Source organism: Stegastes partitus, unplaced genomic scaffold, assembly GCF_000690725.1.
Source record: "Stegastes partitus isolate 25-593 unplaced genomic scaffold, Stegastes_partitus-1.0.2 Scaffold1406, whole genome shotgun sequence".
Classification (NCBI taxonomy): domain Eukaryota; kingdom Metazoa; phylum Chordata; class Actinopteri; family Pomacentridae; genus Stegastes; species Stegastes partitus.
Window position 1 is genome coordinate 147,262 of NW_007579137.1, and position 23,600 is coordinate 170,861.

A 23,600-nucleotide genomic window follows, 5' to 3' on the forward strand; every position below is an offset into this window, starting at 1 on the left:
CCTGGACGCAGACCGGCAACCTTCTTGCTGCGAGGCAACAGTGCTAACCACAGAGCCACCTTGCAGCCCTCTAATCATCACGTCTTTGCTGTTTATTTTGTTCTTTTACCGTTGATCGTTTTCAGCCAACCGGTCATATATTAAATGGGGAAGGACTCGGTAACCGAAAAAAAAGGGAGGAGACATTTCAAACATGCAGGGTTAGGGTTGTACAAGAGTCGTATTTTAACCAAAACATATTTTTTAGTACCTAATCAAGTAATTTTAGTTCCTAAACTCAACTAAACTTCTAACAAGTAGTGTTTAAGGGTCAGGAAAGTGTGATATTTTTTTTTAAAAACTGGAAACTTGTTAGAGGTGTGAAAATCCATTTGGTTTAAAATCAACTCTGCAGCTCCATTTAGCTTTAAAGCCTGAGTTATTTAATTGTCTTTGTTCATGCAAATATGTTTTGCATGCTTCTGTATTTACCCACTGTATACTATTTGCTAAATACTAAATGGCAGATAGCATAAAGCAGGGCTGCACAATGGTCACATTAATTTGATGAATACATTTTCTTGGCATGGTGTATAAAATATCTAAGATTACAACATGCATTTATACTCCTGCATTGAGTGTATATAATCTACACTGTAGCCTACGCAAGGGGCCACAATGTTGGAAGCATTTATACAGCAATTACCCCACCAAAATGCTACTTAGCTGTTTGTTTGCAGTAGTGTTGAGTTTCTTTATGTTCCTTTAAACAGTGGTGGCTGAAAAGGAGTGGATCATGTTAAAATTGATGCTAAAAAGTGTTAAACAGTAGTTACTTTTAGTGAAAATAATTTACTTTTACCGAAAATAATTTTTTATTTGATAGCTTTGTAGTATAATTCACTCTGTTTTACAAGCATTTACCACCACTTTATTGTTCGTTACCCAGTCTTCCACTGATTTTAGTTTAATTCAGCTTATCAACTGATGAATCAGCTACATAGACTATGGAGTCATCAGCAAACATACAAAAGTGAGCTTTTTTTTTCTTTTCTTTTTAAACTAGCAGAAGATCATTACAGTGGCAACCCCTCCACCCTCAGCATTTTTATGTGGCACTACTATTAGCACCACTCTAGCTAAAAGCCTAATCACTTTCCATTGTCTTCAGAGCTCTATGTCTACCATCAACAAAGGACCCCCATCTCACCACTTGTAATTTCTTGGAGCACTTTTGGTAGGTATGAAGCACTACATACCAGGAATGTGCCACAAGATCTGCCATTGTTGAGAATTCCTGACTGTGTTGTGTAGGTTTCATAACCCGGCCTTTGTCAAAGTCGCTCAGATTCTTAAGCTGCCCATTTTTTCAGCTTTCACCACATCAACTTCAAGAACTGACTGCTCACTTACTGCCAAATGCTACATGTCCCAACTTTTGACAGCTGCCATTTTAATATGATAAGATTAGATAGGATGATATTATCCACTTCACCTGTCAGTGGTGTTGGTGTTGTGACTGATTGCTGTGTAGTCATTAGCAAAGGTGGGAAGTAGGAATTAGGCAAATGTGCCAAGCTAAAATGAATACATGCGGTATTGTGAGCATGTTATAGCAATGCTGGAATGAGCCTCTGCTCTTGTGGTCCCGGGTATGTCAAAATTAAAGCATTTATTTCTGCATGTTTCTTCCTCAGCCCCAGAATGAAGGCAATTATGCGCATAATAGAAAGGATTTGATGATTCATCAGAGCCACAGACACCCAAAACATGAATTAGCAGGCCGGTCGTGAGGGAAGGCAGCAGAATGAGAGAAGCAGGGTGCGGCCTCTCCCATGGGAGAGCTGCTCTACTCGATTTTTGTGTTTCCACAGAAACAACCATGCATTAATGTTCTCTCCAAGACGATTACACGCTCCCTATAAACCCTCACTTCAGCTTAAACTTTACAGCAGCTAATCCCGACTATCCCTTTCTAATGAGATAAAGGAAGGTTTTACAGTGCAAAAGTATTACCAACAATACTTCACCGTAGGTTAACATGCTAATCTGCCAGAATGAAGGTGCCTTGACTGTATTGTACAGACAGCTTCTTGAGCTAAAACCTCACTCCTTCTAAGGCACCAAAAGCAGCAATAAAAACAGACTATTGCTCCCATAAAGCACTAGTTTTCCCAGCATCACAGAGAATTATGTTGTTGTTGGTCATTATATTCCACTGTAATAGTATCCCCTGGATTCACCTCACAGAGGAAAAGCAAGCAGACAGCCGCAAAAGCTCACACTGCTGTGAATGCCATACTACAGATGGACTTTTTAACTAAAATTAATAAAGACATTCACAATGTTTGATATCTGTTTACATAGAAAACATTTGCATGAATGTAGTCCTTTCTTTATTTTTGTCTAACAAATAATTCAGCACACTATTAACACTTGTTAAAACATGTCATCCATTAAATCTCAAATCACATGCTGACATGAGAATGAGACAAATTCTCTGCTTGCATTTGCTTGAATAATCACGGCACAATGCTGCTTTCACCATCAGCCCTAAAAACGCTCGTTATGGCTTTGCATTAATGCAGCAATTACAGACAGAGGGAGACAGACTAATGGATGGGTCACTGCTCCAATGAGACTGTTTACCTCCATTTTTCCCTCATTTTCTGCATATGAGTCAATGCATTTCTCTGGGCCACTTCTGTGTGTCTGCTGCAGCTAATATACTAATGTTCTCTTGGTGTACAACGATGCATTTGTACTTTTGCATACTTGGTGTTTTGCGTGTAATACAGAGCCTTTAGTTTGAGACTTGAAGTTGTGGAAAAGAGGACTTGCAACTCGGCTTGGTCTGGAGGGGTTGTCTTGTGTCAGTGTCATCTCCCTTTGCACTCATGTGGCTCCATATCATAACACTGCCACCTCAGCGCTTCACTACCGGGGCTATGCGTTACCTGTAGCAGTCCTGACCAGCAAGTTCCACACTGTCCATGTGTCATTGTCAGATGACCGCTGTGAGTCTGATCAGTGCTACTGTGGCTCGCGCTATACCTCCTAATTACTGTTACAGCTGTGTTGTGATAGATTTTTAGCTGGCTACCGATCTTCCTGTGTCCATCCATCCATCCATTATCTATACACCGCTTAATCCTGACTAGGGTCGCAGGGGGGCTGGAGTCTATCCCAGCTGACTCAGGGTGAAGGCAGGGGATACTCCGGACAGTTCACCAGTCTATCGCAGGGCCACACTTAGAGACAGACTCTTCCTGTGTCTTTTTCCATTTTTCTCACAATCTTTTTTTCATTTTTTTTTCAGTTCTTTGGACACTTCATTTCCGTGCAAAACCACATTGCAGACATACAGATAGACACAGCCCACAGGTCCAATAAAAAATACTCAACTCGTCAGATTAGAAATAATCAGATTTTGTAGACGTGATACATCTTGAAGACCTTAGACATTTAGGTGATATTGCTTGATATGGTATATGGCAGGGATGTCCAATCCTGGTCCTCGAGGGCCACAGTCCTGCATGTTTTAGCTGTTGCTCTCTTCCAACACACCTGATTCAAATGATCTGCTCATCATCAAGCTCTGCAGAAGCCTGTTAACAATCCTGATCATTTGAGTCTGGTGTGTTACAAGAGGGAAACAGCTAAAACATGCAGGACTGTGGCCCTCGAGGACCAGGACTGGACACCCCTGGTTTATGGTCTGCATGTATATAGGGCCTTTCTACCTTGGTGGTACTCAAAGTGTTTTACAATGTGTTTCTTTTACACATTCATACACCAATGGCGACAGAGCTGCCATGCAAGGTGCCTGCCTGCCTGCCATTGGGAGCAACTTCGGGTTCGGTATCTTGCCCAGGGACCCTTCGACATGTGGGGGTGCAGGGGATTGAACTGCCAACCCTGTAAGTGTGGACAACCACTTTTCACAAGAATTCGTCCCAGGAGGTATCAAGCAACTGCCCGGTCTCACTAAATAGATAGTGCTTGAGCCACTTGACCTCGAGTTCATCATGAAGGCCTGGAGAGAGGACAACACTGAGGGCACTGTACTTGTGTCAGAGCACAGGTTAACAAATAACACCCCACACCCCCCACAGAGATCATTAAAGTTTTGTGTGATCTTAGCTTTATCTGTAATGAACAGACAACATATAGACCCGCAGTGTGAAGGACATGCCGCACTCAGGTTAACCACCTCTAATGCTCTAAATATTAAAGAGCATTGTAGGCGACTAGCGACTGTACCTCACTTCTGGAAATCACATTTCAGGTGACTGCGTTACTTCTGATTCAATAAGCGCTTGTCATTTCCCCCCCACCCCAGAACAAGAGATATACAGGAAAGTGTTCACAAATAACATTATCTCCACACACAAGTCCATTAGCAAAACTCTGAGAAAGCCTGTAGGTGGATTGAAGAGATCAGTCGCATCAGGATGTTGACAGTTGAGTAGATGGAGAGGACACTTGCTTTGAACCTACAAAAATGTTCTTTTTCTACAAGGTTTAACCCATTTGAACCTAAATGACACATTTCATGTTGCACACTTTCAGAATGTTCATATCGTACAATTACTCTTTCCTTTATAAGTTTATTAATTTGCAGAACTACTACCTTCCCAACATTTAGTTCAGATAAAGGTATTTTAGCTTTGTAATGACTGGACAGATTGCAATAAAAACAATGACAACAAAATGTACACAGGAAGTTAGAAAGACTTATTCCATTTACAAGCTTTCCATCAGTTCCTCCTGTACTCTAGGGGGCAGTCTTGGCAATATCTGAGAATGTGCTGCTCTCTTTTTTTTGGGATTTGTCACTGTACAATCATAGAGATATTCCTGCTCCCACTTGTGTATGGAAGAGCTTTAACTAAAGCCCAGTAGATCCACTACCATTAGGTACACCGTGTAAAGATTAAATAACTAATACAGGTATCCTGCGCAGGCCTTGTGTAACATTATTTGCAGTGCATCAAAATTTGTAGACTGTAGCAGTGTATTCATATATATATATTCATACAAACGGTTGTGACTCTAGTATTCAGGATCAAATACAGGCCTATTTATGGAGCCTCTTGGTTGGTTGAAGGTAAGGAATTAACTCGGTGTGCGTGATTTACCATTCACAAGATTTAGCAATCCGTTTCTTGGTTTATTAATCCGTTTGCATAGTGTATGAAGCCACTCTCTCGGTTTATTAATAGGCTTGCTCTTTTACCCCCATAGGCTTAGGTGTTTCGGTTGTGAACCTCTGCTGTAAAGCCATGAAAATTGATTGCTAGAGGTGCCCAAGAAGATGTAAATGCAAGTAAACATCATCCGTTCCAATTTCACTCTACAAGAAAAAATAGTAATCCCTGTGCAGTTTAGATATAGAATATTGAAAACACAGGCTCCACAGTAGCACACAACAGAAGTCATTACGGAGATTCAAATTTTGGATTGGTTTCAAAATGTCATATATCTACCTTTATTTTTTGATGATGACTCAATCCTCCACAGCATGGACGATACCAATGTTTCACAAACCTCTGGAGAGATGTTCTACCATTCTTCAGACTGTTTTTTCAGCCGTTGTTTGGTGGAAGGGTTGTTTGCTCTGCTTTTCTCTTTAAAATACCCCAAAGGTGGTCCGTTATGATCAAGTCAGGCAACTGAGAAAGCAGTGGTATATACAGCTGATTTTGTGCCACATTCATGCAGTTAGGCTGTTTGTAGAACCACGGGTGTACTCAGTTTTGTCAGTGATCATAGGTATATTCACTTTGGTTGCATTGAGTGTCTACCTGTTGTTCATTGTAGAAATAATGCAGGTATTGAGAGGTGATGCAATTTTGAGCCGTTGATTTTTTACTGATATTGTACAAACATGTACTCACTTCCAATGTATACTGTACTAGTGTCACTACATTTCACTGCTTCAGCATCTTGGTGCCTTAAGCATTTGTCTGTGCCGAACAGCTAGCACAAGCAAATTCATTTGCTACATTCAGTTTTGCTGGATCGCATGGCACAGATGGACGCTTCTGTCCATTCAAAATCATTACTAAAGAAGGAAACATAAAACAGTTAATAATTTTAGCATAGCATTCATAGTTCTTTTAGACAATTTTAGAAGTCTCAAGGAATCATTTTCCTATGCAGGAAGTCAGCATGCCACATTGAATTTGTAATGCATTCACACTGTGCACCCAACAATGCAGAGTCCTGTAAAGCCTGCAAAGATTTTTTGTCATATGCCCCGAATAAGCAACCTAGCCTCATAATAACTGAATGGTGTGCTGTCTTGCAGCACCAAGCTATCCTAATACATATGTACATAGATGATTATAAACCCTCGAGGTTCTACTCGTCTTTCCTCTTTTGCCTCTTAAAGCATATTCAGTTTTTAGCCCCATTGACAATGAAGCTCTAAGCATTTGTTTTACAGTACAATGAACATCACTGCTTTAAGAGGGCACTTCTTCTTCTTCTTCTTCTTCTTCTTCTTCTTCTTACTGATAAATTGAAGATGTCGCCCACCTTTCTTTGTTAATGCGCACAGTCAATGGTTGCAGACTTTTAAATTGGTTTTAACCAGTTGACTTTCAAATATTGTGAATATTTCTACTCTCGGTTCTCCTCTATGTTCCTTTCCCTTTCTCTCCTCTCCTGTCTTTGTCAATATGAACACACCTGACTCATGTCCTCCTGTCTCTCCAGCTGCCATTGAAGCCTGCCTGGGTCACCTGTTGAAGAGACGGGCAGCCGGGTTTCTCCGCAGCGACAAGATCGCAGCCCTGTTTACCAAAGTTGGTAAAGTCTACGACACCGCCGGCGAAGTTTGCCGTAAAGTACAAGAGCAGCTCCAGCAGCAGGCTGATCTCACCAGGTTGGTCACACAGATGTCCCTTCCCCCATCCTGTTGCTTTGTTGTGTTTTCTGACTGCTGTGCAGAATTCACACAAAGCTGTTTGAGTTTCAAGGTTCGAGCAGAATTAGCCCCCTAACGTCAGCCTAAAGCAGCCAATATTTCTCAACAGGAATTTTATTCAATTCATAATTAAAAAGACTAACACTATTGAACCTCCCTGAAAATCTGAGTTTGCCCGTGTAATTTAAGTTAGTTCACTTTATGAAGCATAATCCATTTTTATACAGGGTGGACACAATAACAGGAACACCTGTAATCTAGCAAGGTCTCCCTGCAGTTTGTCCTACTGCAGTAAAGATTACAGACTTTAGTCCTAGCAGAGAGTTTGACTGGTCAGAAAGATTAAAGTACAGTTGAAATTGGTAGAATAAACATGTCTGCCTTGAGAGTACCTCAGTAAGTCCTGCCAGAATACAAAAGGCCAGGATGCTGTTAAACTTAAATTGAACTTAGACATTATTTATATTAAAACCTGTGGATTTCCTGCTATGTGTTGTGAAATGTGATTACTGTATTTTGTGCATTTACTTAGCTTTGAATAAGAAAATGTAACTGTCCATCCACATCCTCTCTGCTTTCATGCAAAAGATATTGGGCTCTTTCTGTGTAAGAGTTCAGGGTGACCTGAACCTGTTTGTCCACGAGAAGCCATGAGATAGATAAGAAATAGCAAGTTTACAGCGGAAACGTGGGGCGGGCCTCCTCCTCCTACTCTCGCAAGTATAAAAGAGAGATGTTGATGTTTTTTCTTTGCGCTTAGCTGCAGAGACCTTTGCTGTGTGGTTCAAAGACCACTTGCAAATTTTTGAATAAATACAGGGAAGACTCTTGCTGAGTTGTGTGATTTATTGACTGATTTCCTCCACAGAGGAAAAAAGTCTGTAAACGAGAACATGGACATGCATTCCTGCCCTAAACTGTAGCAACTAAATGTTTCAATTGAGCGCTGTAATGCATTTGTTAGTACTAAAATGTGCACATTTGCTTTTATTTTGACACATTTTTACATTAATCCTTTACAATATTATTCCCATAACCTATTTTAAAGCTGATTCATTGTAAATTTTTGAACTTTGACAGTTTAATGCCATTGTAAGGACTCTGCTGTGTAAATATGACAGTAATTCTCTCCAAGACAAATTTTCAAAATTAGTGTGATTACGACAAGAGAACAGCCATATCTTTACCCATGATTTTGTGCACAAGACAGTGCAAAACAATCTACGAGCCTTTTAATGAACTTCATACATTCTGAATTGAAACAGATTCAAAATTAATAATTAAGTTTTTTTTAAATCATTTTATTTGGCTTAAGTTGTGAAAGACTATTATTAAATATCTAATGTTTTAGAATGGCGTTGTCTTTTAACACAAAGCCTAAGCACAGATTGGTCTATCACATTTTATTGATGTATTTATTGTCAGGGCTACACTAGCGTTTCACCCATGTAGCAACAGCACCTGGCTCAGCATCATTTTCTGTTCTAATCCACAACTCTCAACATAGTAGCATGTAGGAGCATTATATAGTGGTCTGAACTACCCTTTGACACATGAGAAACACTGTTGCATTTATTTTCTGCCGATTGCATTCATTTACATGACAGATTTATTTACGTTTTTGCCATTCCTTGTACAACATGTCAATATCGCCATGTTAAACCCACAGTTACCGATACACTCCATCACCAGTCAACACAATCTCTGGTCAGTTGAGTGTTTACTAAAGCTAAGCAGTGTGTGTACACACTGTGATAAGCCTCAGGCCTGTGTCTAGGTGTGTATGTGCCCATGAGGTGTGTAGACTTGCGCATTTCTGTGTGTATATGTGCACACACAGAGTATGATAAACTGCTTTATCTGCAGGCACTTAGGTACTAGCAGAGCTGTTTGCAAGCCCATTAATTGTCCATTAGACTGAGCCACATGGCTACCTCATGTCTCTCCACGGCTGCAGACAAAAATGGAGGAGACAAAGCTTTGGGCATCGAGCACACACACACATAACTGATGTACAAACAGTAAAGCGCAGGCAGAAGGTGTAGCGAGACGTCATTGCGACATGGTTGCATTATGTGATGTAAATCAGTGGAGTTAAACGTGTTTGGGTACGGTGTGCACTCAGCTCTCTGTCTTCATATCAGCCCCTGTCTCCCGTTCATCTGTCACATCTCGTTGGCCTTTATTTCCCCAGACAGACTGCACACAACATTAAAGCCTATTATTGTGTGTAGATCTGGTTTGCACAAGTCACACCCGTCCGCCAGAATCCATACATGCATTCAGGCACGCTCAGAACACACACACACACATGCACACACACACACACACACAAACATGTTTCCACCACCCTCCCCCCCCCCTCCCTGTCATCCTACCTCAGGGCTCCATCTCTCATTTACCATGGTTGCCATGGGAACGCGGTTTACGCCACTGGCTGCGAAAGAATCGGAGAGCATGATGGGAAACAAGAGACAGAGAGAAAGAATATGAGCAGACATCAACAGTGGAATAAAGAGTTACAGCTGTGAAGTGAATGGTAATTACAGCAGAGCAGGACTGGATGGTCCGTGTGTGTGTGTGTGTGTGTGTGTGTGTGTGTGTGTGTGTGTGTGTGGACACAGTGCCACGGCTCCTTGTCTCTTTGTGATGTATTCCTTTATAACCTTTCTTCCCCAACTCTGTTTTTTAATCTGTTACTTACCAAGAGACAGCACAGTGATAAATTACCAGTACAACACCCTCTTTTCCTCTCTGTGCCTCTCCTTCTCTTCCTGACACACAGGCTAAAGAGCAAGACTAACGTAACACCAGCCTTCATTTCTTATTCCGCAGTGCAAGCGGTAGACCTGATCTCATGCACCTTCAAGAATAATTTCACTTTATTATAAATGAGCTCTTATTTTTATTGTTTTGGCCTTTAATGGAATGCAATAATGTTCCATTCACACAAGCGATTGTGGAGATCTCAGATGTGACAACACTGATCAGTTCAACAGGCAGGAAGCAGAAATGTTCATCTGATCAGTTCACTTCAGCACAAAAAAGGCAAATGCTCAAGTACCCTTTAAATTATGAAAATCAGTCAGTGTTTAGGAGACTGGTTTATGGCTAAGACTAATGATCCTTTCATCATCATCGACAGTTCATTTATATAGCACAGTTGATACAGCAAGTGCCACTCAAAGTGCTTTACATCATGAAAAGAGAAGAAAATAAAACATACAGAAATAGGCCTGACACCAGTAAATTACACTGAAATACATAAAAACTACATAAACGCAAACCTAAAAACATAGTTTTAAGGTTTGATTTTAAACTGTCTACTGAATCGGACACTCTGACCTCCTCCAGAAAGGTGTTTCAGCTTATTGGAGTAAATTTTTGTGTTTTCTGGTCTTTGCAATTTCTAAGATAAGATATGCCTTTATTTATCTCACAGTGGAGAAATTCACATTGTTGTTAGCAGCATTAAACACAGAGATACACACATATGAGACAGAAAAATGTACATATAAATATAATAAATATTTCTGTCAATTCACCATTTTGCTAAAACTTCTCTCTGAGGCTTTTAATTCCTAACACAACTATTTATATTGTCCATTTTGTGTACAATTGAGTATAAACAAGGTGATTTACTTCAGGGAAAAGCTGTACAAAAAAGGAAAGTCATAGAGCCTCAGTCCTCTGTGTATCTCCAGACTTTTCCTCTGAATAAAGGCTCTTTTGCCTTTAGACATGTTTGGACGACTACTCCTCATGAACTCATTCTTTATAGACACTGAACCCTTTGCACCTCACTCATGCTGTCTTTTAGAAACCCTGATGTATTTGATAATATTTGTATAATGTTCTTTTATACCACTCAACAGATCAAGTACCTTTTCTTTAATAAACTCCACATCTGCCAGCATAGTTGTTAAAACCACAGAAAATGTCAACTGATCCCTTCCTCTGAACAAATCGTGTCATCAGCCCCAAAAAATTGAAATTCATATCATGCAAATCCAGAGGCTTCATAGACCAACCTGACATATTTCTTTTCGCGTTCATATTCATTTGTCAGGCTCAAAATGCAATCTGGTTGTAATCGTTGTAATCAATTCAGTTAGCTACATGTTGACATTTGTTGACATTTTAAATTTGTAAAGACCAATGACAGCGCAGCGATGAGGAGAGACTGCACACTGTGGGCAGGGATGTTTTCAGAGAGGAGAGTTACACATTTGATCAAACCTTCTGTAATTACAAATAGATTGTACTCTTACCTGAACAGATGCTTAGAAGAATGAAATAATAATGAAATGCATTTCTTTTCTGAATGATATAAACGCAGTGGTGTCGTGTTACATCCATGTCTCATTAAACATTACATCTCAAGTCAACTCCAAACCAACATACTCACTGAGAGGAGCAAAATTAGGCAGCATTGATGACAAAGACTGCTGCTCTGTGGGGGAAATCAAACTTTTTTGTCTTCAGACCTCATTTTTATGTTGACACAAATACATTTATTATGATCATTCAACAGGCTGCAAGGTGGCTCAGTGGTTAGCACCGTTGCCTTACAGCAAGAAGGTTGCCAGTTTGCGTCCTGGTGAGGACACCTGGGATCTTGCATGTTCTCCCCGTGCAGAGTGGGTTCTCTCCTGGTTCTCAGGCTTCCTCCCACACAGTCCAAAAACATGTTGAGGTTAATTGGTGATTCTAAATTGTCCGTAGGTATGAATGTGCTTGGTTGTCTGTCTCTAAGTGTAGCCGTGTGATAGACTGGTGACCTGTCCAGGGTGTCCCCTGCCTTCACCCTAAGTCGGCTGGGATAGATTCCAGCCCCCCTGTGACCCTAGTGAGGATTAAGCGGTGTATAGATAATGGATGGATAATCAGTCAACTAAAACCAGCACTTGTGTTGGCAAGCAGCAATTTTGGAATGTGAAGCTCTTAAATAGTCACTGATCTGTCTTCAGCTTTCAAGATATTGAAAACAACCAAAGTTGCGACTGGTTTTGTGTAATATGTATTGTGATATGAAAAATCAGGTTACTAAACAGGATGAGAATACTTGCAAGATGCAGTCTGGTCTGCTTGTTCAGAGTGGCAGCCTTCATCATGTTCACTGCCTTGTATGTCATCGAAGTCCCAGGCAGCCAACACTTCTTTCATCTCCTTTGCAAGGTTGTCATTTGTATGATGCATTTTATAAACAGCAACTTTTCTCTTGAAAATCCTTATGAATAACATGAAGGGTCAGACTTATGTAGGACTGCATAATACTCCATTTGTGACAGCTCTGTTTCATCTCATGCCTTGCATTTTTCATACAGCTCTGGAATGTCAGATTGACAACGATATTACATCCTACTTGTGAAGCACCAGGATCATGTTTTAAAAAAAAAAATCCTCTTTGTCATGTTAATGTCTTCCACAAGGTATCAAGTTTTCACATCAGTGATTTCTCCTGCCGTTTTGAACTTTTCTCATGTGGTGCAAGACTGGAAAAATGTTCTGAAATAGTTTTTTTGTTTCGGATGACATTCGAATCTTGCTCTGCACTCATCATAAGGAGCTTTGTGGTGGTGATTTAAATGCTCAGACAAATTAGTCGCCTTGTGTAGCAGTTGCAAGACAAAGTTCTCAAAGAAATATTTGAATATCCGTGTATCCAGAAACCAAACTAATAAATTATGTTCTATCAGACAGACTTCTTTTGTGAAGTAGTCTGTATTCTTTTTGTGTCAAGAACCAAAAGAGTTGAAAAATGACTTGTTTGAATTTATTTGACTTCTAATCGGCCATGTAGTCACAGAGGACGACGAACTATAATTACGAATTACAAGCAAACTTACCGCAAGGAATACGAATCAAATACAAATACTACTAGTTGAGTAGACGAGAGAATGGAAAACAACAATACTGGAAGCCAGGGTTAGGGAGTCGGAGGAGACGGAGGTGGACCAGGTGACTTCAGCAGAGGGTCACAGTGGACATGGAGAGCTGGAGCCAGAGGAATCCAACGGTGAGGAGGAGGGAATGAATGGTGGATCTCTGAAGACAGCGAGCACAGGAGAGTAGAGCTAGGAGCAGAATCAGAACAACGAGCAGAGTATACGAGCGAGCACAAAACCAACTTAGGTTTTACTACGATCCGGCGTCGACTTGTGGCTTGATGGCGTCTTATATGGAGAATGCAGGTTTGATGAGTGGATGGCAGATGGAGCAATCGGCTGATCAGAGCCAACTCAGAGCACCTGGTCCCCCGCCACTCTGGCATGTTGCAAAATCCAGAAGCAACACCAAAAATGCTCCACTAGGAGGAGCCAGAGGCGGAGGTCATGTCATACAGTCAAATTAAACCCCTTGAGATTTGGGCTTTTTTTTTTTTTTTTTTCAATTCCTACCTTGAAAAATATTTTCAAATTTAGTCAGTAAGAGCTCCAAACTGTGAGGCCAAAATGAAGGACTTTCGGCTTTAATGAGAAGAGACACCTGGAAGAATTTTGGTATACAATAAGTCCCCATGACTTTATCAGCAGGCCACAGTGTGATCTGAGGAACTCCAGCAGTGTCTGACATTTTCGCTTCTGCCTCATCAACACTGGAAATAAGACAAGTAAAGCTGTGGCGCTGATATCGCTGAACCTGTTTTAAAAATTGTCAACTGCAAATTGGATTCAGCAGATGTGAAGCAAGTGAAGAAGTGCTACATCCATTTATGCAGTCATGCCCCTTGAGTGACTGTGCCACACTTGGCAACCTTCGAGGAATTGTTCGGCTGACATTTTTATAACAGATAAAAAGTCTGGATCAGCCTGGCAATCTTCAGTTGACTTAAAATATTCTCTTTTCTCGTTTTTCTCTTTTCACAGGCAGATAATCAACCATTCTTTCCAGGGGGGAGATAAATAATAAATAATGACTGGTTTGCACACTTTCATAGATTTTACAATTTACTTGGCAGACTTATATACATCTCAATACTGCTGAAGAGGTTCTCTCACTCTGAGAGCTGGCTTAGAGTCTTAATGTTTTGTCCAGTGTGATCTTGTGCGACATCACCTACTATTTGCTGTAATAAATATTCCCTTTGCTAATATCTCTGATTGTAGTCTCCCTTCCTGCCTCGTATTAGTCATGGATCTCTTTGCCGTTGCCACAAACCAGGAAATTAGTTGCTCTCACCATGGCTAAGGCTACGCTAAAGGCTAGTGGCTACCTTGGAAAGCAGCCACAGATGAACCTGAAAGAGTGTCTCAAAAACAATAATTATTAATTCTTTAAGATGTGGACCTTGGTGATGAATAAAAGTGACTGAACAGTTAAAGATTAAGAAAACAGAGAAGAACAGCCAAGCGTGACTAAAGGAGACAAACTGAATAATCTCAGTCAATCCCACATAAACAGAGGAGAGCATCCTAATTTAATTACTCCTATTTCTATTTTACTCCTATTTCTATTTCTATTTTGCTCAATTATGGTCACCCTTATTAATGAAGACGCTAGGTTATGAATGACAGCTTCCTGCTATCACATGCTGTTAAAACATTATATTTATTTTGTATTTGCTCAGATATCGGCAGTTGGTTTTTGTTGAGTACCAATAATTTGCATCGGTATCGGCCTTGAAAAATCCATGTCTGTCGATCCCTAGTATTCTCAAAATATCCCTTTCATATTTCTGTGATCATACGTCTATGCTACTGAAAATACAGCCAGACCAAGCTACCTCCTTCGCAAAATATTTTAAGAAAGACAGTCCGACTCACCAGATGGAGGCTGCGGATGTAAGCCTGCCATCATTTCAGACAGTTTCGCCCTGTCCTTCCACTATCCGCATGTTACCGTTTTCAAACCCCACTTCACTACAAGAAACAACAGCGACCTCTTTTTTCTTCTTCTTTATTTTAACGGTGGATTATTCATTATTTTAATGACAGTGCTCACCTCCCTGCATGCAAGTGTTCCACCACAACAATTTCACCTGTCACTATTCGGAACACCGAAGCCGCATCCTTCACTTAGCTGCACCCCAGATGATTGTAATTGGTTTAAAGAAACATAAACAAGCCAGAACATTCCCCCCCTATATCAGGATGATAATGAGGTGCAGCCAGACCATTGTGTTTTACAGAATGTGCTCGCTAAGTGAGACATACGAAGACATGACTGCAAATTCAGGTGCCTGACAAAATAAATTACCAACCAACGTAAAGGTTCTTAATAAGATCGTGGGCCACCATGTGCTGCCAGAATGTTTTACAGCATTTACAGACTTATCATACCATTAGGTGACCCCTTGTGCATTATGGATGGCGGTATCACGATAAAAAGGTTTCATCACAGGACAGAGGTGATCACCTAGAACAACTTCGTGTTGATTTGCAGTGACCTTTAGGAAGACAAATGGACCCAAGTCATGGCACCAAAATGCCCCCCCACAACAATACAGAGCCACCAGGATCCTCTGATTGTAGAGGTCAAGGGTTCTGGTATTTCTATCACTTGTCTGTACAGTTTTTACTGTAGTGGAGTGGAACAGATAATGTGACAGATGAAATTAGCATGCACCGACTGCACTCACTCAGCTGCTACAGTTGTAATGCGAGGTCATGTAACTTAAAATGGCACTGCTCATAGTGTACTGCGAGAAACGTGAGAAAAACCTTTCCTGAATAAACTCAGACCGCTGCATAAAATTTCAAGGTTTATTTACTCATTACATCAATACACAGTTGAAAAAGGCAATTGTGGTTGTAGGAGAAGGAGGGTATTTGGATAAAATAGAATTATAGGATTAGAAATGTCACTGTTTTGTTTTGCCTAAATCCGGGTCAGGTTTGGGTGGTTGAGAAACACATATTTTTGCAGGCTGGGTGGTGTAGATTGGCTCTCACAACAAATCATCACTACCAAATACTCTCTTTATCTGGAGCATTCATCACATCACACAGTCTTCTTCAGCAGATGAAGATGACATTGAATTTGATATGGTCAGTCCAAGCATTATTCGCTTTTAAGGACGTATTTCCTTGTTGGCTTACGGTTGACCTTGACAGTTCAGTGTTGTGCTCTGACCTGGATCATCAAATACTCAACAGCTGAGTAAACTTCTTTTTCTGATGAAGTACACATGAAATGATTTGAATCCTAAGAGCAAGTACATAAGTGGATTTTGAGGGAAGAGTTAAAAATTACAAATATATTGCCTGCATACAGTCTAATGAAAAATGTTTAAGATGGGCAGACATTTATGTTTTAAGGATGGACTGTATATGAAAAAAGATGTAGTGTCCTTGTCTAAAAAGCGCAGCCAATGCAGAGGTATCTTAAACCTGCATTCTCTCTTCGGCCAGCAGGGGGCGACTCCATGCGTTAATTGTCCTAACTGCTAATTTCTGCTGTGGTTCAGGTGGTAGAACGGGTTGTCCAGTAATTGCAAGGTTGGCGGTTCAATCTCTGGTCCCTCCACAGTCGAAGAGTTCTTGGACAAGACACTGAACCCAAAGTTACTCCCAATGGCAGGCAGGCACCTTGCATGGCAGCTCTGTCACCATTGGTGTATGAATGTGATCTACTCTCAAATGTAAGTCACTTTGGATAGAAGCGTCTGCTGAATGAAATTGTAAAATTGCTCGAGGGCGGGGCTGCCTTGTGATTGACAGATTGCTACCGGGGTTATCTGTGGTGTCCCTGAGTTCTCTTGCAGATCCATTGCTCAGTTGTTGCATTTGTTGTCACAAACCAGTGGCTCACATCACAGTGGCTACATCCATCTTTTATACACAGACTTTTTTGTGTCTTTATAATGGAGGAATAAATACAAAAAGCTAGTGTTTATTTGTGCTGATTTTGTACCAAATAGACACAAATACAAACCCAGTATCAGTACCCACCAACTCAAATACTTTTACCCCATGGCTGCAGAAAAGACAGAATTTATAAAAACGTTTAAAAAGTGCTTTTGATCTGTTTAAAATGTCTGTTTAGAAAACAAGTGTCTTTAAAGTGTGTAAGATAATGAGAGATCATTAGACGTTTTACCTGGAGAAGACACTAGACGGAGTTCATCAGGCCAATTAACAGACTAATAGTGTTTTCCTTCAGCTCTGTCAGTAGTGAAATAGACATTAGTGTATAGACATTAAATACAGTCAAGGCAGTAGAAAAAGCAGCCAATGCCATTTAACATTAAACACATACACTACAGCTCACTGCACAGTTTATTTAGAGATAATACAAGATCCCATCTCTTTTGCATTCTGTCTTATCATCCTGATGCTCCTCACCGTCCTCTAGAGTACTGACACTACACTACACACACACACACACACACACACACACACACAAACACTTCTTGAGAGTGGTAGGGGACTGCAAAAATCGTGACTTAGCTTAATACCCATCTTTCACACACACACACATGCTGGGGGATTGGTAACATCGTGACTGTGGCGGCGAAGCCCTCCTCAGCACAGACACACAAACGCACTGTCATTAGCTTATTGATGTGGGTGTGTGTGAGTGGTTTTGTCTGATTGCTGTAGAAGTGGCAGTGATCAAACTCAGTCTGGGATGAAAGTGCTCGTTTCTCAGCCTGATGTCAGTTATCAGCCTCCGGATTCATGAAATGCTTCAGCCAGCAGATGTCTAGCATAAAATGGCACCTTTTGTCTGACATTAGACAGACTTACCAACAAGAAAACAAAACAACAATAACTGATCATCTGTTATAAATACTGATGAGTTGTAATGAGCTACAGCAAGTGATAACTCGCTATACTGTTAAACGCTGCCTCCTGATGGTCAAAGACACAATTTCTTTCTATTTATTAACTATTATCACATTGCTTCCATTTAGATAATTTAACAAACTCTGCAAAATGACACCTATAAGCTGCTGTACATTTCAAGAAAACAATATCGTATAGATATTCTTATTATCCTATCAATTCCAGTCTGTTACTGTTAATCAGAAATCATATATTACGTTAGGCATTAACACTTAATGAGTTTTCATTAAGCGAATAAGCCGCTGTAAGCAATATCTGAATACACCCTGTGGTTATAGATTCAAGAAAAATGTTTTCTGCAATAATATTCAATTTTATGCAATAATTAACTATCAAATCTAATCAGACGATCTGCTTAATTGCGGTAATGTGTGCTGTAGGGGATAAAGAGGTACTGCCGTGACTTAGTTTTTCCCTTGCAGAAACTGGGGGACTTGCAAGACATAGAAAGAAATGGTCAAAATCGACATTGTAGATGCTGAGATATCTTGACTTTTCTTCTCCTATTTGAGTCTAGCTGTAGTCTTCTTCCAATCCAACACCCCAGTTGTACCATAGCTTTTATTTTGTATCTTAAATATCTTGTTTACAGGATCAAAGTGGGTCTTTATGTCATGTGGTTTTAAGTCATACAGTACAATACAGCAGCTAGTTTTATAGCACTTACAAAAGTCGTTGTTGCACAAACAAAATCTATGTTTATCTACTAAGGTTAAAGTTAAAGTTGGCGTGCTGCATTATATTGAGCTGTGGTCTCCACGGACCCCAATGCATGAAAAGAATCCAATTAAGATAAGGATGCAGCGGGAAGCACCACGAGCATTTGGAATTTTGCAGATTCTGTCTTGCTCATTTCATATCTTGGTCACAAGGGATTTTTCTTTTTGTTGCAGTGTTTCTATGTTGAAAAAAAAAGTGGTTTATATATGAGTTTATGATGTTGACCATGTAATGTCATTTTTTTTGCTGTATGAATTGTATTATCATTGGATTCATTTTTGCTGTTAACCCTTTCTACCTGGTGGTACCAGTACCAGAAGAACCAGGCATGGCATAATTGCAGTGGGTGATCCTATCTCCAAAGCTCTTCAAATGGCTTAAAGCAGGGGTGTCCAATCCTGGTCCTCGAGGGCCACAGTCCTGCATGTTTTAGATGTTTCCCTCTTGATTCAATCCATCAGCTCATCATCAAGCTCTGCAGAAGCCTGATAACGATCCTGATCATTTGAATCAGGTGTGTTGGAAAAGGGAAACATCTAAAACATGCAGGACTGTGGCCCTCGAGGACCAGAATTGGACACCCCTGGCTTAAAGGGAGAGGCCATCTTGTACTGCTATCACAAAAATGGAAGTAGGAGGATTGTACTTCTGTTCCTATTGCTCTCATTTTACAGTTTCTCAAATGGCGTGATGATGATAACAGAGAGGATGTATTGGATTTTATAATTGTCCGGAGGGTCTCTTATCAATAGGGCCCAATGCTCAAGTTTCATTTAGGACTTACAGTTGTGGAGCTGTCACTGATTGAAATTGGGTATTTAGGTCAAAAATAGCCATGGTCTAAAGAGATTACATGCTGATAGCAGTGTCCACCATGACCTCTCCTCTGTGATAATAGTTGGTAATAGCAGCGATGTGTGCTTTCTGCCCTACAGGAGAACCCAGAGTGTGGGCCATGAACCTCTGAGGAGACAGGGCTCCTCCACCACCAGCCGCCCCCCTCAGCCCCTCTCTGCCCAGGCCATCAAACACATCTGGGTCCGCACGGCCCTCTTTGAGAAAGTTCTGGATAAGATAGTTCAGTACATCGTGGACAACTCCAGGTGACTTTGCTTTATTCTTTGCCTTCCGCAGCTGCAACGAAGTGACTCACGGCTCTCCACTCCAGGCTTTGTTATATCTGAATGATGAGCGGCCCTTCGAATTCCCTATTTATGTGTTCCATTCTTCTCTCGTGTTCGCTCTCTGGTTGCTTTGTTCTGTCCTCTGTTTGGCTAACAACCACAGTGTGCTTCATCAAGCTGTGCAAGGTGATTCACTGATCAAAGCATCAGACGTGAAGTGTACTGATGGGGTTCACAGAAACGACAATGTGGATCGCACACGTTAAATGGAGAAAAATCCACGTTAATCACAAGTTGTGTAGTTTGTTGTTTTCTGCTTGTTGCTCCTGCCAGAACTGGGCAAATATAGTAAAGTTAACATCATGTTCAGACAGCTGCAGTGTAGGTCATCTAATCTGATGTAAGGCGCCCACAGTAAATGTCAGGGTCTGTGTCAGGCCCTCAGAAATAAAGAGAAAGCGTTCAACAGGAAGAAGTCTATCACAGGTAGAGATTTCCCAACAAGCAGCAACCTCAGTAGACCTGTGGCCTGTAATATAAAGCAAGCTGAACTTATTGTAGTTCTTACTAGATTACCTAGCTTCACTGAGGCTAACACGAGAAATCCTGGGCAAATAAAATTGGTTATCAACTGGCTCAGTTAACTCTGGGTTTCCTATCCTGCTATAAGCTCTTAATCATGTGCCAGTTACAATCTGCATTATCAGGAGCATCTGACTGGTGTGAAAAAAGCTGTTTCAGTGGCACAAAAAGATCGTTATGTTGGCAGTCGTGCTCATAATGTTTTAGTTACTCAGGGTTTGTCACGGCAAAAAAAACAAAAAAACAACACAAGATATGTTGTGCCAAAAAGTAAATTTTTTAAAATCGAAAGCAACACCTTTATTTCTAATTATCATCTCATTTAAGCTAAAACAGTGGCAGTAAAAAGAGTGTAGATTCAAACATATGCACAATCAGGAGTCCTGCTTAGTGTAAAAGAGCCGTAGCACAGTCAGCTTATCGCTCTTAGAGCCATTATTTAACCTGTTAACGTGGCAGAAGTTTCAATTTTAACACAGTGCAGCCGTTCTACATGGATTGACATTGTGATGTAACCGGGTGAAAAGAGAGCCAGCAAAAGACATCAGCCCAACCCACTAATCTCATTTTGTGATACACGCTTCAGGATTCAATGCAGCCTCTAGGTGTACATATATATCATCATTAACTACATTTTTGCCTGTTCTTTGAATTGTTGAACAGGAAATGTAAAATGCAAGGATGAGGTGATATTTCTCTCTAACCTACCACACAATCTCAGAGTACTCCTCAGTACAGACTGATGCCATTTGATAATGTTTTTATCTCTTGTCTGTGTTTATCACTGCAGTAAATACTATGAGAGGGAAGCTCTGATGCATGACTCAGTCTTTGGGCCCATCTTGGCAGCCCTGCTAGGTGAGTACATTACACTGAGCTTGAACTTTCAAATTTTCCTAAATCATCCAAGGACGGTTTAATTCACAGGGCAGCTGGATTCTCACAAGATTCATGAGATCTTGACTCCACAAGAATCTGTCTTACCAGCCTTCAAGGTGTGAATTTGTGGTCAATTGATAGTTGGTCAGACTAATCAGAATCCTATGAGGAACTACTGGCAGCTATGGGTGTATTTTAAGTGTGAGTTATGACAGACAATCCCTGACAAATGGTTCATCCAGTCACCTGCCAAGTATTTTTTGAAAGTACCTGCACTTATCCACCCTTACAGAAAAATCCAATGACTTTCACATGTTTTTCCACATGTGGAAAGCATGTTACCACATGTCACAACATATGGGTGCACATGTGAAACATGTGGTACCATGTAGAGCACAAGTGGGAAACAGCACTAGTAATGTGTTTCTCCATGTGCAACAGCTCAAAGGCAGGAGAGGGAAACTTAAGTGAAGGAGAGCTGAAGCTTGCATTCACCCATGTGAAACCAGTACAAATATCCATGTGGAAATGGAACTACATGTAAAACCCATGTTTTTGCACATGTGAAATTCATATGCTTTCTCTTTATGGGGAAACAGTTTTAAAGCACAACCTTTGTGTAACAACCATCTGTATATAAAAGATAGAAGTAGCCATGACACTACCCACTGGTTTTTGCACTACTGCTTTGAAACCTTGAGTTTGGCATTTGGCCGTCACTATCTTGGTCCTTGGTCCTGGCGTAAGGAGCGAACAGTGTTTTTTTTTTTGTTTGTTTTGTTTTTTAAATTGTGAATAGAATCATGCTATATGTCAATAAACTTATTAGGAAAATGTTCACAGGTTTAGCAAATAAAGTGAGAAGTAGGGTTGATTTTCTCATAGACTTCTATACAATCTGACCTTATTTTTGCAACTTTTGCAAGTTGCTCATTGTTGGAAACAATGCATGTAAAAGGTACTTCCTTGTTGGTTTCATTTTTTACACCCAGAGGCTACATCCATGTTTTTTTGTGAATGGGTCAGGTTAGACTACAGCAATGGAGTACAAAACCACATCGTCTAGGCACATTTTGTTGTATTTATTTAAAATCTGTAAAACTTGAATGGACAAAAATCTGTTCCAGAAAAGGCAATCATGAAAATAATCACAAAGTCATGCATTGTTTGCCTTTTCTCCATCTGCTATCCCCACCCCAACAACTGCCCCACCCCCTTCATCCCCACTCTCACCCTAGCTGGTTGAGGCAGATGGTTGCCTCCCCTAAACCTGGTTCTGTTTGAGGTTTTTTTCCCCATCCCTTAAAGAGGGGTTTTTTGGTTCCTTTCCACCGGCTGCTTGCTCAAAGGGAATCCAAAGGGAATTTTGGCTTGTTGGGTTCTCTGTTTACAATTTGTAAGGTCTTCACCTTATTATGAAATGAATATGTTGTGAATTGGAGCAATATAAATACATGAAATTGAAAACTGATTTGCAGTCAACCGCTCACACGACTGCTTTCTAGCGCGTACACCTTGGAGCCTCCTCAGTATGGCAACAAGAGCTGAAAGCAGACAGAAGGCAGAACCCAGACAACATTTAATAATCAGAGAAACAGAAACACACAAGCAGTCAGACAACAGGACACAAAGAGCTGAGCAGGCGAAACCAACGAAGACAACCTGAGCAGTAAAACAAATTGGCAGAGAGAGAAAAACCTCTATATCCACACTGATTAAAGAGGTAGTGAGGTGCAGCTGATGAGGACTGATGATGAAAGCAGTAACAGGTGCGCAGAGTAGTACAGCACAGTGAGGACAGCTGGACCAGACAGACAGTGTCTATGTCCAAACCAAAAGACGACTAGACATTAGTTGTACACTAATGCTGAAGAATACTTTGGTTTCTGTTTTGTGTCTGGTGCAACTTAAGATTTTAAAGCCCAACAACTCCTATTTCAAATTTGCTAGACTGCTTATGTCTAGCCGTAAGTAGTGCCCTTCCTGTTGTGGCTGCATCATGATTCAAACAAAAATCAAACAATTCTCTACTTGATTTTGTCCATTTTCACACATTCTTCTTATTTTTATAAACTAACACATGCAGAGATCCCCATCTTTCAAATTCTAGCTCTATGAAGTTATCTGGTGTTGTACGTCAAGATCATTCAAACCACTGATATATGTGTAAATATTCGTCTCACATCCTTATCTGCATTCCTATGAATACTTACAGAACACCAGTTTTACTTAAACTGGAATTCCATAGTATGAAGAATATTCAAATATTCCTGCCATTTGATGAGCAGGAAGATATTCTCTGTATTTTTTATATTGTCAGCGAATCTAACAAAGAGATCAAAACCAACAATAAATGTAACCTGCCAACAAGAATCTTGTTTGTATCCAAAGCCTGGTAGATTGTATTCCTCTGTGCTGTAGCCCTTCAGAAATTATATTAAAAAAAACACACACATCAGTGAGGCACACTGTTGCTCTGGGTAACATGTTGACGCACACTTTAAGCTCAATTTGACTCCACTGTCCTCCTGCCATAATATTCAGTACAGGACCAAATACAGCTTGATCTGCTGTTGAAGCTACTCGCCAACA

General features: G+C 40.5%; 1 protein-coding gene across 1 annotated transcript in view; it reads left to right on the forward strand.

Annotated features, from left to right (window-relative positions):
• sgsm2 (small G protein signaling modulator 2) overlaps positions 1 to 23,600 on the forward strand; it is a 109,435-nt gene that overhangs the window by 59,093 nt on the left and 26,742 nt on the right. Inside the window, exons 3-5 of the mRNA XM_008299367.1 lie at positions 6,703 to 6,871; positions 19,359 to 19,526; positions 20,920 to 20,987. Of these exons, the coding sequence (XP_008297589.1) occupies positions 6,703 to 6,871; positions 19,359 to 19,526; positions 20,920 to 20,987 (405 nt within the window). The remainder of the gene's footprint in view (positions 1 to 6,702; positions 6,872 to 19,358; positions 19,527 to 20,919; positions 20,988 to 23,600) is intronic.